This window comes from Opisthocomus hoazin, chromosome Z (assembly GCF_030867145.1).
Source record: "Opisthocomus hoazin isolate bOpiHoa1 chromosome Z, bOpiHoa1.hap1, whole genome shotgun sequence".
NCBI classification, from domain to species: domain Eukaryota; kingdom Metazoa; phylum Chordata; class Aves; order Opisthocomiformes; family Opisthocomidae; genus Opisthocomus; species Opisthocomus hoazin.
Window position 1 is genome coordinate 89,474,315 of NC_134454.1, and position 15,091 is coordinate 89,489,405.

General features: G+C 44.9%; 1 protein-coding gene across 1 annotated transcript in view; it reads left to right on the plus strand.

Moving 5' to 3' along the window:
• LOC104339063 (netrin receptor DCC) overlaps window positions 1-15,091 on the plus strand; it is a 680,511-nt gene that overhangs the window by 574,071 nt on the left and 91,349 nt on the right. The window contains exon 16 of the mRNA XM_075411440.1: window positions 13,388-13,483. Coding sequence (XP_075267555.1) covers window positions 13,388-13,483 — 96 coding nt within the window. The remainder of the gene's footprint in view (window positions 1-13,387; window positions 13,484-15,091) is intronic.

A 15,091-nucleotide genomic window follows, 5' to 3' on the forward strand; every position in this document is an offset into this window, starting at 1 on the left:
CTTAGAAATGCTGATAAATATCTGCAGGGTGGGTGTCAGGAGGATGGGGCCAGACTCTTTTCAGTGGTGCCCAGCGACAGGACAAGGGGCAATGGGCACAAACTGAAGCAGAGGAAGCTCCAGCTGAACATGAGGAAGATCTTCTTCCCTCTGAGGGTGACGGAGCCCTGGCCCAGGCTGCCCAGGGAGGTTGTGGAGTCTCCTTCTCTGGAGATATTCAAGCCCCACCTGGACAAGGTCCTGTGCAGCCTGCTCTGGTTGACCCTGCTTGGGCAGGGGGTTGGACTGGGTGACCCACAGAGGTCCCTGCCAACCCCGACCATTCTGTGATTCTGTTAAATCTGGTGCCATGCCGGGTTGAACGGGGATGCGAAACACCCGGACACCATACGTGTGCACGTTACATGCCTGTTTGATCTTTTTCCTGGGAACAACTTTCTTCTCTCTGTGTTCAGATGTGCATAAAAGCACCTCCTGGGCTAATTTCCAAAGACCTAACAGCTGAGAGATTGAGAAGAGGGATGCACGTGGGTGTTGAAAGTTGGAGGTAACAGCCCCCATTGGCTTTATTTCCTTCCCAGCGTCTTTGATACGGTTGCCCTGGAAATTCCCACTTTTGCTGATCCCGCTTTGGCGGTTCCTGCCATAGGTAGGGTTGCTGCAGCGATTTCTGCTTGTTGGAGATGCAAGTTCCTCATGCTGATAGTTGTGTGGGTTTCGTTCCTCCTTCCCCAACTTGTTTGTACAGCCACGGGTCATTGTTGGCCACCTGCAGGGACGTCCTACGAATGGGGATGGTTGGCTACCACTGTTACACAGGTCTGGAAATTTGTAGTTTTTCATTTTTATGCTAAAATCTGAAATGTAATCGCAAATGATTTCCTAGTATCACAAAGTGAAGTTGGGGCAGAGTCAGAAACAAAACGTGGCTCGTGCTTTAAGCTTGGGATTGTCAAGCTTCACTGTGGCCAGGCTTTAGAGGAGTTGGTAGCTTCACTTGTGATCATGGTATGTCAGTGTTTGGTGCAGAAACCTTTGTGATAAGATAGAACTAATGATAAACTCTCTGAACTGCTTATGTATTTTAGCCAATTTCAGATGTTTAACTGACTCACCTGAGTTTGAGCCGTATCAGCCCATGTTCCTTCTCTAGTCCATCACGCAGCAAGAGACAACAGCAAGGATAGTTTAGCCCATTCAGCAGCTTCATCATCTGATTTTTTCCCCGTTGACCACAGTGGATGTCTGTAGTTGTAAATTAGCAGGCGTAGTGGTGTTGTGTTGACAGCTGATGGTCTTAGAGGTCTTTTCCAATCTTAGTGATGCTATGATTAGCCATGGTGTGCATGGTTACACATCAGGATTTGCCGTTCTAGAGGTGATTATCAAATTCCAGAGACCTTTGAGCCTTCAGTCTGCTGCTAATGATGGACCAAAAATGCTTTCTGAGTGGTACGTGGTGGTTTTGGATGGAAGTCAGATATTGAAGTCTCTTTAGAAATCCTGTTGGATGCTTCACTGCACCTTCGTAATCCTAAATACTTTAAAAACTCCACTTGAGAGTACAAGGCTCAGAAGTGAAGGACAGTCTCCCTAAGCAGATCACCCTTAGGGGAAGGATGGAGACGTACACGCTCACAGTGACCTGCTTTTTAAATTCTTTCCTCTTGATAATGCAAGTGTAACACCAATATGCCCAAGTCAAGTGGCAGCTTTGCATCACATGTCAGGTACTTCATTGATCACTTCTTTCATACAAAACTTTTTTAATGACTGTAACAGCCCGTACCCGAGCTGTTACAGATCTTGTCTGAGTAGTACACTTCAGCTACTGAATAAATCACTTCAAAAACATGAAGAAAACTACTCAGTCTTTCATAATAGTGATGGAGAACTTTATTCTCTGTGATGATCATCTTGAATACAACTATACAGAGGTAACACTTGTACTCTAGAATAAATTGAGTGATTTTCTCGTGACGGAGTGGTCATATTGCCTTGGAGACACTCTCCACAGGTGCAGAAGGATACAAGAATATCCAGAGACCTCAGCTTTGTCAGTGAAAAATTTGTTGTGTTTTCTTTCTGCAGTGAATGAAAGATATTTGATGTCAGTCTCATAAATTTCAGGAGCATTCTCCCCTGCTCTCCTTCAGCCTTTTCTGTGACAGATAAATCAGTGCTTGACTGAGTCTCCGATGAATAACTCTAACAAGAGGACCAACTTCTAGTGAGCCACTTCATTTTCTTTTCTTTTTTTTTTGAATATTTTTTTAATTCTTTGCTTGTGATTATAAATGGCAAGGTTATTTGCTGATTAATGGTGGTTTGAACAATATTGGAAAATTCACAGATGCCAGTTCTGATCTTTTACGCGTAAGGAGTAACGATTTCTGCACTCATCCAACTCGGGAGGCATTAAGCGTAGTAATGAACTGTCTGGGCTCGTGTCCACGGAGCTTCGTATTAAAGCTTAGTCATGAAATAAAAGTTTAAAGGAAAAGGGAAGAAGTATGCCAAGGAGGTTTCCATTTACCAATTATGCAGCCATAAACCCCAAAATATCTGAAGCACCCCGCTGGTTGTAATAATTTGCATAAAACTTGTAGTAGATCGTAAAGCTGTGGTGTTAGTTAAAGCACTGGAAAAATGAAACATGGTAACTTTATCGTGATGTATGTTAACAGCATTATGGTGTCATTCTGGGATATTTTGATAACTCATTCTGGGGTGTTTTAATAACTTACTGGAAAGTAAGGAGAAAAGAGAGAAGGTGAAGGTAAGGAGAAAAGAGAGAAGGTAAGGAGAAAAGAGAGAAGGTAAGGAGAAAAGAGAGAAGGTGAAGGTAAGGAGAAAAGAGAGAAGGTAAGGAGAAAAGAGAGAAGGTAAGGAGAAAAGAGAGAAGGTAAGGAGAAAAGAGAGAAGGTAAGGAGAAAAGAGAGAAGGTAAGGAGAAAAGAGAGAAGGTAAGGAGAAAAGAGAGAAGGTAAGGAGAAAAGAGAGAAGGTAAGGAGAAAAGAGAGAAGGTAAGGAGAAAAGAGAGAAGGTAAGGAGAAAAGAGAAAGCAGGTGCAGATTTGCAAACCCGAGACTCAGTTTTAAGCTGATCGGGAAAGGTAATTCCTCTGCTGTCCATAGTAATGCTTCCATCTGTAAAATGCCCAAAGTCTTTCCATGAGAAAATATATCTAAAAATGACCGTTTTACAGATACTCCAACCATTCATGAACTGAATATGATGTGAAAGCTGTACCAAATCTGAGTCTTACAGAAATGTGGACATTCTTCTTCAGAGCACGTCCCTTCCTCCCCCCTTCTCTATGTGAGAGCAGAAGAACAAGGCCTAAGTTTAGAAAAAGTTTTTAAGTACAGTTGCCTTTGTGACCCAAGAAAAAGCTACATTCATCTCTCCAAATGCGTAAGGATTCGTATGTGCCCTCTTGAAAGAGTTTGATTGGGAAGCTGGAGTGCACATCTTGAAATATGATTTTCATGTCTCTCTTTAACTTGAACCTTTGATCCTCCTGGGCTGGCAGTGAAAGCAAAGTGCATAATATGCAGCGAAACCGAGCGAAGACTTTTCAAAGTTACTCCCTCTCCTCCCATAAAGCCTGAAGCTCCACACATCTGAAAATGTGAAGCTCCGAAGAGAAAATCTGATGGATGTGAGCAATTTCTGCTTAATTAGTAGTTTGGAGAATTAGAGCTGGAGTATGAATAATAAGAAGGTATTAACAACTCACACCGGTAAGTGGTTGTGTAATGCCGGAGGGGGCTGCACGGTCTCCCCCGGTCTATCCGGACCGGTGCGAGGGGCTCTGTAGGGCAAGGAGAGAGGTTGGCAGCCGGGTGGTCTTGTCTTTGCGCACCTTGATGGAAGTGTTACTGTGCTGTTGATGCACTGGAGTTTTGGATGGCACAAAAGTTAAAATTCATGGATCGCTGCGTTGTTCAAGGTATAAAACTTCCAAAAAAACCAGCGACAGTTGCAAGTGACAAGAAATGAAGATAAAGCTTTTAGCTCTGAATTTATATTTTAACAAATATACGAGTAGGAATACAAGGGTTCCATCAAATTCACCTTCGTTTTAACTGCGGATCAGATTAAATTTGACCCTGATGCATAGATGAGGCAGAAAAGCATTTTGTTTTATTGCGCTGGGAGAGAAAGAAGGTTCTTCATTTGCTTTAATCTTTGCAGATGACAGTTGTGGATTAGAACAAAGACATGAAAGGGAACAAAAAAGCTTTTTAATGTAGTTTTGGGTTGTTTTCTTCCCTTTGCATTTTTAATACAAAACGGAGCAGGGAAAATCAAACAAAAAATATGTTAAATTTTATGCATCTCACCGTTTCCCTCATAGATTGCATTAAAGCACAACGCTAACAAGTAAAAGGCACTTTGAGACGCCAGGGACCGTTCATTTTCCTTCTTGCCTTTGAAAACTGTCGTTTAAAGCACCCTGCCATTTCTGTAAATACTTCATGCATCAATTTTCTTTCATTTCTCCCCGACTTCTCTTTCTTACAGAGTATGGAGAAATTACTCCCAAGCAAAGGGTCAGTTTTTGATCCACACACTTACTAACGTCACGAACAGACCTTGCGTAACTCCCCCAGATCAGATACTGTGTGGATTTTAAGAGCGTCCTTGTGTTAAAGTGAATTTTAGCCTCCCCGTATGCTTACGTGTAAGAGTCCGCTCATACAGTTCGCTCTGGCTGACTTTCTGTAAGGCATTTTAATTTGTTTATGCCTCCAGCTGTAAAAAAATAGCTAAACAGGCTTCCCTGACAAACTGTTTAGGATTTATTGACAGGAGACGGAACAGAAGAGCTGAACGTTTCCCTTCGTCGTTGGTGAAGAACGGAATGCCGAAGAAGAACTCTTAAGCTCAAATTGTAATATAAATAATACAGAGAGCCAAGAGTATTTTTTTCTTTCTTTGTATTCATTCCTCGACCTGAAAATAAAGGCAGCTTTGTTGCAAGGCTTGGTTTTCAGGGGAGAGGACAGAGACAACACTGTGCTTTGGCTTCTGGAGCGTCACTGATCTCTCAGTCGCGGATGCCAAGGAGATCAAAACAGCCAAGTGACCCCGGCGTAGAGATGCACTTTTGCTTGGATGAAAGGCTTGGTTTTTTTGCGATGGGAAAGACCACGTCTCCTCATGGTGCAACTTTTTGTGTAAGAGTGCCTGAAGAAGCCTTGCCCACACACAGGTTGACCCTTCCCGGCACATTAATGGCGTTTCCTCTGGTGTCGGGAAGCATCTCGAGTCATTTTTTATTCATTTCTCCGTATGCCTTACACTACATTTTCTGCTCCGCTACTTTACTACTCCTGAGTTCGGCTGCGTTTCTGACATCAATAACAAATGTACGTGATACGCGTAGGGACTTTGTTGTGGTTGTTCCGCGTCCCTCCCGACACGGCGTGCACTGAGCTTGCAACGCACCGCGGGACTTGTAAAGGTTCACGTCTCGGCAGGAGGCGAGACCTGTTCCTAAGCATGCTCAGATGACAGTCTGCGCTCGAAAAGCAGCCCTGCACACTTTGTTTGAATGCACACAGGGCACAGCTCAAGAGAAATCGGCAAGCGGGCATAATATATGATGAGATGACATCTTAAAAACAACTGCACCTAGATTTGCTGTTCGTCTCCTGAACTACATTAAAATAAAAGCACTTAACAGATTCTCATTATAAATTCTCTTTGCTCCGTTAACCACTTTCCCTGGTGTTTTGGAAGTTAAATGTTTGCAGAACCAGCCTGAGTGCCTATAGGCACACCCGGAATAGTGAGGCACAGAGTTGTCATCCAGCTGCGGCAGCTGGTTGGGAAGCCATGACCTGTGCTGGTTCATGTCCTCCCTGGGTCATGTCCTCCCTGCCTTACATGGTGCGCCCACCCAAAGGCGCCGTGGCTCCAGGAGAGGTCTGTGTTGACTTCTCGGAATGGTTCGCCGAGAGATGCCTTGCCAAGACACAGCCTGTGAGAAGCCAAGGAGGTCCAGTCGCTGAAGGACGCTGCTGGAGCTCACACCGCAGCAAAGCCCCCAGGTATTGCCACCTAACCAAGATTTTGGAAGATGACTGGAGTCCTAGTTTCTCATCTAAAGAGCCAGGATGTGCCTTCAAGAGCTGTAACAGATTCAACGGTGAGATTGGATGGCAAATTGCAGGTTAGGTTGTATTCGTTTTGAAATGGAGATGTGTAGGACCCCCCTCTGTCCCTCATCCCTCACATCTCTGTGAAGCAGATGGGCAGAACTGTGCTCCTCGGGGACAGTTTTAAATCAGATACAGGAAATATTTTAAGCATGTCTCTGTATTAACATATCTTCATGATTTGTGCTACAGTGGTGCCCAGAGGTTTGAGATGAGATCAGGGTTTCATTGTCTGTTTAATGCAGAAGCATATTGTAAGGCTCGACTTCAAAGAGCTTGTGGGCAAAAGACTAAAGGAAATGGAGAGAAAAAACATAAAGAGTTAATACCGTAGGGACTGAGGACACACAGAAACCGGTGATGTGTCCATCATTTTCTGTCTGAACATGAGGAAGAACTTCTTCCCTCTGAGGGTGACGGAGCCCTGGCCCAGGCTGCCCAGGGAGGCTGTGGAGTCTCCTTCTCTGGAGATATTCAAGCCCCGCCTGGCCGCGGTGCTGTGCAGCCTGCTCTGGGTGACCCTGCTTGGGCAGGGGGTTGGGCTGGGTGACCCACAGAGGTCCCTGCCAACCCCTACCATTGTGTGATTCTGTGATTTTTTGAGAAGTTTGTCACGTGCTGCAGATGTGAATCCAAGTTTCCACTGTTCTCTGTATTTGCTCTCAAAACGGATGTTTTTGTCTAAAGAGGGCATTAACAGCCGGGTGGGGATTTTCCCAGGATGAAAGTTTCCGATTTGGATGCCTTAGTCAGCAATTTACATCATCCTCCCGGATCTTAGACAGAAGGAATTGGCTTGCAGGAGATACTCCTGATGCTTCAAATCACATTATTTAGCTGACTTTGTTTAAACACTGGATGAAACCTTCTCGCTTGGAAAAAATGTGCCAGATTTCCCAAACTGACATGTTGTGCTTTCCATTCGTGAAGGAAGCATTGGGCCCACCCTCTGTAACGGTGGAAAATGCATTCTTGAATTTCACAGCGTTTGGTAAGTTGAATTTTATTGAACAAAGTCCTGCTCTGTGATTAAGGATTGTTTGGTTTACCAGAAGATGTAAATGTATGCTAATTCTGTTGTGGTAGAGAAAGGAGAGTTCGTTGGTAGGTCTCTTCTTTTATTGAAAGCAATGCACGAGCCCTTTATTACCCATTTGAGCCTTTCAGACAGTAACTCTTTTCCAAATTACCTGATACATCCTATGAAATAATATCACAGAACCTATCTCCTCATCCACCCCCAAAATGCAGCTATGGCTGATGTACAGAGTGCCTGGAAGAAATAAAATAAAACTGGTTTACTCTAGCTGTCAACAAAGGAGAAACTCACTTGGAGAACTTCACCATGGTAGTCTACTCTAGTGGAATATTTGTGGTTAAATTCACTAATATGTTTACAAGTTGGTTTTGGGGGTTGGGGTTGGTTTTTTTTGAAATATGGATATCATTTCCCTAGATGGTGCTAGGATCTGCTTCCAAGCTTTGCTCTCTAGGGGAAGCGTATGTTGTCCAAGAAGTGGAATACATCACTTATTGTTTCTATTAACGGGGTTGAATCTGCTGGCCATTAGGTGCCTGGTGGACATTTGGAAAATCAGAGTCAAGGCGCTTTTATTTTTGGGATGATGGTCATTTCTGCACAGAGGAGGCCAAATCACCCCGTTCTTCCCGACCCACAGGCGAGACGCTGCTGACGCTCGAATGTCACGCGTGGCACGGTGCATGATGCTGTCCGGCCAGCCCTGACACTGCACCTCTCAAAGCACACGTTTATTTAGTAGCCTGAGGTCTCACCCTCCCTTGGGAAGAGATTCCTCCTGAATCTGCGGAGAAAGGTCTCCAGTTCCCTCTGAGCCATTCGCACAGCGGGATCTCCAGCAGGAGCTCCACCTGCTTTGGGCTTGCTTGTGGTGGCACTGCGAGCTGAGAACTTTGTTGTCGTCTGTGTTTTGGGCTCCTTGGTTTGGTCTCTGTTTTCCTGGGAGCGTTTCCCCAGGCCTGGCCGCAGAGGCAGGAGACTACATCTGTCTGTGACGTTGGAGGTGCTTTTCTCTCTCGATTCCTCGGAATTCAATAACCCTTGTCTGCAGAGTCTATACCTCCATTTGACATTTGTCCTGTGGATGGATTACCCTTTCCTGGTAATAAACTAATGTTACTAGGTCTAGGAACTGATACTGCTGCTATTGATTACTAGGTGTAATGTTTTCACAGACCCAGACAGGAGTAAATGAGGCTGTTCTCCGGTTGCTTTTCGAGATAATTATGAGTGACTGCTTTTCTGCCCTTTAGAGGCTCTTTCAGCACCAGTAACGCTGGCAGGACCCATAGGGCACGGACATAATTCTCTGCAAGACCTTTTCTCCTTTAAAAGGGCATTTCTTGCAGGACTTACGCTGCTTACAACAAATTCTAGCATTTGTGTTTCCACTCCTTTCACTGCTAAAAAAGGGGAGCTGGTAGCTTTTGGTGCAGCGAAGAGAGAACGATGGAGAGGGCGGAAGGGTCCTGTGTCAGCAGCAAAGCCAGGCTCGTGCTCTCCCTATGTTTGCAGGAGCTGGTGTTAATTTTTACAGAGTAGCTTAGGTTGGAAGGGATCTCTCAAGTCGTGTCGTCCAAGCCTTTCTTTAAAGTAGGGCCAGCTTCGCAGGTAGCGCTGGGTCACCCCAGTGTCATCTGCAGGTGACCTCTGAGCACCTTCAAGGGTGGGTGTTCCACAGTCTCTCTGGACCGCTGCTTCGGTGCTTGACAACCCTCATATTTATTTTTTTTCCTAATAACTAACAAGAGCTTCTCTTACTGCAGCTTTCACCGTGTCCTTTTACGGCAGGATGTTGTCGGACCCCATCTGCTTTGACCAGATGTCTTTGTTTCCACTTTTTCTGCAGAGGGGCTGCAGCTCCTCACGATGGATACCTGTCTACTCCCTCTGCCATCCCAAAGGCTCTTGTAGCCTAAAGTTAAAAACAGTTTAGTAACGGGGGGCAAAAATAAAAGGCAAACGATGGCAGCCTTCCTCCTCAGCAAGCTCTGGCAGCAGGAGCGCGTTACCACGCTGTACTCGTAGACCACGGTGATGCTCAAGCAGAGCAGAAGGGATCAGAGCTGGAGGGACTGCTCCTTCACTTTCGGTTGGGATCAGGAAAGGCACTGATAAACGTGTTGGGAGCAGATTATTGAGCATATAACTTATCTTTATTGCTATTTTATTGGCTGAGTTGCATTAGAAGAAATTCCGATGGTTTTAAGTGCAAGACAGTGATTCGGAGTGACGGGATGGGATTGAGCAAAGTTTTTGCAATGATTAGGAGACCCCGTCTTAGGTTTGGCTCTCTCAGGGTACTAAACTGCAGGTCCCTCGTGTCGGGTGATAAAATGGGAAATGAGAAGAGGAGAATGAATTTTTATTTCGGAGAGAAAGGAGCTGATCTGGAAAATCAGCTGAGCGCGCTACCCTCTTTCCAACACTGTGGTTTAAGGCGAGGAGCTTCTACATCTAGTTGTCAAGTATTTATTTCATATTTCTAGTTTGGAGAGGAAATGAAATTATACTTGAAAACTCAACATTTGTCAAAAGACCCCATGCAGTGGCTGTAGAGATGTCACAATTTTACCCTCTTAAGGGGGAAAATAGCTGTGATATCTGGAATGAGTTGGTATTCGTTGACTATTTTCTCTACAGTAACAACATGTCAGTAGCAGAAATTGATTTTGTTCACGCTTAGTTTGAACTTCTTGTCCTTTTTTTTTTCCTTGAAGTTGAACTGCAGAACACAACTTTATTTGCAGAGCATGTTCCACACCAACACGGGCGTGGGGATCCTTGGCTGATGCTCTAATTAAAGCTGAATTCTTTGCTCAGCTTCTTCAAAGGCAAGAAGAGATTCCTTCTGCCAGAGAGAAAAAAAAAAAGCATATAATTTTCTCCTTCTTCTGCTCCAGAACAGCAAATACAGCAGTAACATCATTGTTATAGAGTTGTGTTCCTCGCTGTGGTGAGCAGGAGTTGGTGGAGGAAAATTCGGACTATACCTCTGACCCCATAAGCATTATTAATATTTAGTGCGGTTCAAAAAGCAACTCTCTGCTGCATGATAATATTAATGCTTTTTCACTTTTTCATTGTATTGGTGGAAACCAAACTTTAATACTGTGTTCAAACACTGTGCCATGGCAAATTGCTTTTTTTTCTCTTACCTAAGAGGGCACTCAAGCAATTATTTATTGCTCCAGTTAGCAGCAGCTCCAGTTAACTGCCTGAGTTTTTCAGATTTTTAACAGAAGGCTAGAGATCTTCACTCACTTTTGCAAATATAACCTTACCCAACCCAACATAAATCATATGTCAGTCTGTTAAGTTTGTGAGATTTGATGGACTATATATTGTGCTATACGGGCAGTCGTGATGACGTATGTGCGATACGGTCTCCACTTCCAAATGAGCTTTCCTTCAACTTACCACATCTCCACCTAATTTATTAATTTCTGTGAGTATGTTTTTCCTGATCGTATTAATAGTAAATCACTCAGCTTAATCATTATTTGGTATTCACAATGTATTTTGATTAGACGTGACAGTTCTGCGTGGTTTGGGCAGTAATATCTAGAATCAGGTTTTTCAAAGTAATCTTTCACATTTAGAAATAAAAAACCTGTGTTCAGGGTGACGTTCTTTTCCGACTGATGCCTCGTTATTTAAAATTTAAGCCAAACAAAGTCCAGATGTCTGCTCTGGCCGTGGCCAGTGGAGATACGTACCAACCCTTAGAGGCTGATTCATCTTCTGTTTCTGAAATACCTGTCTTAGCGTGGGACAAATTGTCCTTCAGGGGTGCTTGGCTCTTCAGTCGCTACAGGGACAGCCGTTATAAACTAAACCACGCGCCTGACGTACAGAAAGCAGTAAGATTAATCCACTGTCTGTCTCTATATGTCCTCTTCAATATAGTCACCGTGTCCGCTGCTGCTAAGAGCAAATAGCTGGTGCGTCTCAAAGTCCTAAAACTTCATCTTTTGGTGTTCTGGCGTTCTGGGGTGCATTAGGAGGAGTGTGGCCAGCAGGTCGAGGGAGGTTCTCCTTCCCCTCTACTCTGCCCTAGTGAGGCCTCATCTGGAGTACTGTGTCCAGTTCTGGGCTCCCCAGTTCAAGAAAGATGAGGAGCTACTGGAGAGAGTCCAGCGGAGGGCTACGAGGATGAGGAGGGGCCTGGAGCATCTCTCCTACGAGGAGAGGCTGAGGGAGCTGGGCTTGTTCAGCCTGGAGAAGAGAAGGCTGAGAGGGGACCTTAGAAATGCCTCTAAATATCTGCAGGGTGGGTGTCAGGATGACGGGGCCAGACTCTTTTCGGTAGTGCCCAGTGACAGGACAAGGGGCAATGGGCACAAACTGAAGCAGAGGAAGTTCCAGCTGAAGCCGAGGAAGAACTTCTTCCCTCTGAGGGTGACGGAGCCCTGGCCCAGGCTGCCCAGGGAGGCTGTGGAGTCTCCTTCTCTGGAGATATTCCAGCCCCGCCTGGACGCGGTGCTGTGCAGCCTGCTCTGGGTGACCCTGCTTGGGCAGGGGGTTGGGCTGGGTGACCCACAGAGGTCCCTTCCAACCCCGACCATGCTGGGATTCTGTGATTGTGTGTTCTTCCCTGTGTTTCCCAAAGTCTGCCCTAGTGAATGGTCTGTGTTAATGCCTTACATCGCTCTTCCAGACGTCATTCAGAACTCCTAAACAGGCACAACAGCTGGGACATGGGTAGAAGGAAGAGATGGAGTCGGTCTAGACTGTGTATATGGGTTTCTTTTTCTTCTGCAGAAGCTACTGGATGTGACATTATTAAACTCTCAGCTAAATAATGACTTTGTGTCTCAATAAATAAATCTTCGTGTGGAATCTGGAGAGTTACAACACTTAGTTAAATTAGAAATTAAAAGTAGTATGCTAATCTGTAGTGGAAATCATATGAAAATGTATGCCACATCTCTGTGAATACAAAATAGTTTCCTTATGAATAATGAAATTACGGTGAGTACCAACTGAATTAATAACCTTACCATACGTAGCGCAGAGAGTTATTAATGCACCAGTCATTCATTTGGCAATTTTTAAAGTTTAGCTCTTTTGCGATAGAAGCGCAGAAGTCACCTGAATATTAAACAAATATGTCACTGTTTCTTCTGGACGTAAGATTAAGTACTAAGTATGTGGGTGGAATGGATATTGGTAACAATAGGCAAGAAGTACTTAAAGATTATTTACTCATTTCAGGTTCCCTGTAATAGTATTAATCATGCAGAGCTGATTTGGTGTTAATGTAGATGAAATAGGTAATTCTGCAGCAGGTCTTTTGCAATGTCGCGTTAATAAATGCCTCCTCACATCCAAACATTTGTTATTTTTCAGTAAAGAAATTTGAAGAAGCGATTCGCAGCTTTGGCAGGTGTGGAAGCGCCCAATGTATTCAGCTGCAATTTTCTTCTGTACAAATAGAATTAACAGCTAAAAAAAAAAAAAAAAAGGGAGGGGGGTGAAGCAATTCACATGGAAAAAAATCAGGAAAATGGATTGCCTTGTTTTGCTCAGAAAACAGTAGCGAAAAACAGCATGGAACTGACGTGCTCCTTTCACTTTGTTTTCACTTAGGGGTATATTTAGAGTAACCCCGTGGTAAACTAGGACACGCAGACCAGCACAGCCCGGCCGTGCACCCAGAAGTTAATTCCCGGGTGTTATTTGTTGTCTTCCACATCCTCCATATTTACAACATAGAGGTAAAATGGCTGTTCCCGATGTCATTCTGACCTCAAGAAGTTAGGGAGGGAGGCTTTTTGCTCAGCGTCCAGGAGTGATGGGGATGGCATTGGTACCCTGCAGCATCCCTCGCCTCCGTGTAGCCCTGCACGTAGCCCCGCGGCTTCCCCTGCTCGGGGTCAGGAGGTGCAGCTGATGGGAGTTGGTTCCGACTTTCTTATACAGGCAAAGCTGCAGGTATGATGTAAAGGAGAACTTGAAAACTTAAAAGGTAGCACCAGGACATTAGGGAGATAAAGCTTTTAGAAGGGAGACGAAAAGGATGGGCAGTGGTTATGCTCATCACTTACACGCAGGCGTTTGCATAACTTTATTTTCTTTTTTCTTGCTTTTCAGGAAAGAGCTCATCCGTTCTGCGTCCCAGCTCGGACTTTTAACAGTGTGTGCTTTGTTTTTGCCTTATTTGTTTTCTCCTGCAGAGCCAAGTTCCCATTACGTGATCTCCTTGAAGGCCTTCAACAACGCGGGCGAAGGGGTGCCTCTGTACGAAAGCGCGACCACCAGGTCGATGACAGGTGAGCTGCAGACGCCGATTCGCGATCTGCTCCCCAGCAGTCAACGTTTGCCTTCCAAAGGTGCACGCTGGGCAAACCATTCTGGTCAAGGCGAAGGAAGAAAAGAGCTCTGCAGTCTCCAGGTCCCTGCTAGAATAGACCAGCTTCGTTTTCCTCTTTAGTGTAAATACACAGGTAGAATGAATTATTTACCCTTTCGAGAAGCTGGTTGTACAGATTTAATGGGATGCTCGCAGGCGCTTGCTCTTCGGTGCTGGTGGGCTTGGGGAGAAGCATGACTCCCAAGCAATTTAAATATTTAAAGATCAGGGCAGGCTGGTGGTGAACAACTTTGCTGACTTAAGCCCAGGTGAAATTATTTTTGTTTCCTTCCCTTTTTAAAGCAGTTGAATGGAAAATGATTTAGTTCAAAACATGCTGTCGTCATGCGCATCTGCGAAAGCACGTAGAGGGGTTGCAGAAGGTGAAGGAACATAGTGATGAGATTTTCCTGGCAGGAGAAGGCTCACGGAAGGGATTACCGAGCGGGAACGGAGCAGAGTGATTTTAGGAAGCTCCTTTTCACAGACGCATTGCTGGGACGCTAGCAAAGCTAGAAAATCAGAATTATTCTTGCGTAGCACTGCCTCGCGGGCTTTTTGCTGCAGTCGCTGGTCTGTGGGTGGGACTGATGAGGGGTTAAAAGAACAGAACTGAGCGAAAACAAAAGAGCGTTTTCCCTCTGGAGCGGCACCGCCGTTTGGCGTTGGGTTTTTTTCTCGCGTTCCACCCATGGTGTTCGGAGCTGCCCGCAACGGGAGCTGCGTCACTGAGAGCAAACCCCATCGCTGACGCTGGCTTGGGTGGAGCACGAGGAGTAAATCCAACCAAACGGCACTGCTGTGGCTCTGCGAGGAAAACCAGCTTTTATCCACATGGCTTTGTGAAGTATTCCCATGAGAAATCTTGGAAAGTCAGAAGGAGGGGAGAAAAAAAAAGATATTAATAAAAAAAAATTAATTACACCATCAAGGGCAACTGTAACAAGGTACATTAGATAGAAGAAGTGTCAGGGAACTTCTGGCTGAGAATTATTAATCTTTCTCCTGTCTGCAGTCTACAGAGGTCATTCTTACTGAGTGTGTGTCTTGTAAAATCTTTTTCCAATGAGTTTGCCTCAGGATCCATATATACCTGTATTTTTAAGGTCTTTTTCCCAGTCGATTCTATTTTAAAATGAGCCAGCTGGCCCGTGGGATTTGATTTTATGTCTGTGTATAACCTCTCATAAACAAAACGATATCCAGGAGTGAGAAAGGTGATTCAGGCTTGGGCTCTGTTTTGGTGAACCGACCCAATGATCATCTGCGAGAAGTCCACCTCGGTGTTTTAATTGCTGAGAGACGTCTGTAGCCGGAGCTTCCCACCACCTCCCACCCGGCTTTGGTCGTTCGTGGAGGAACATCTCAAAAAATGCTCTTAGCAGAGCAGGAAGGCACGGGATCTGTGTTCCCTGAGCACCGAAAAAGCCCCGAAACTGTGCCTTTGTGTGCCCGTTTAGCATATTTATAAACGTACTTTGGTATCTGCTTGTGTGGATATGGGGTGTATTTGCAAAACAGCTCCAAA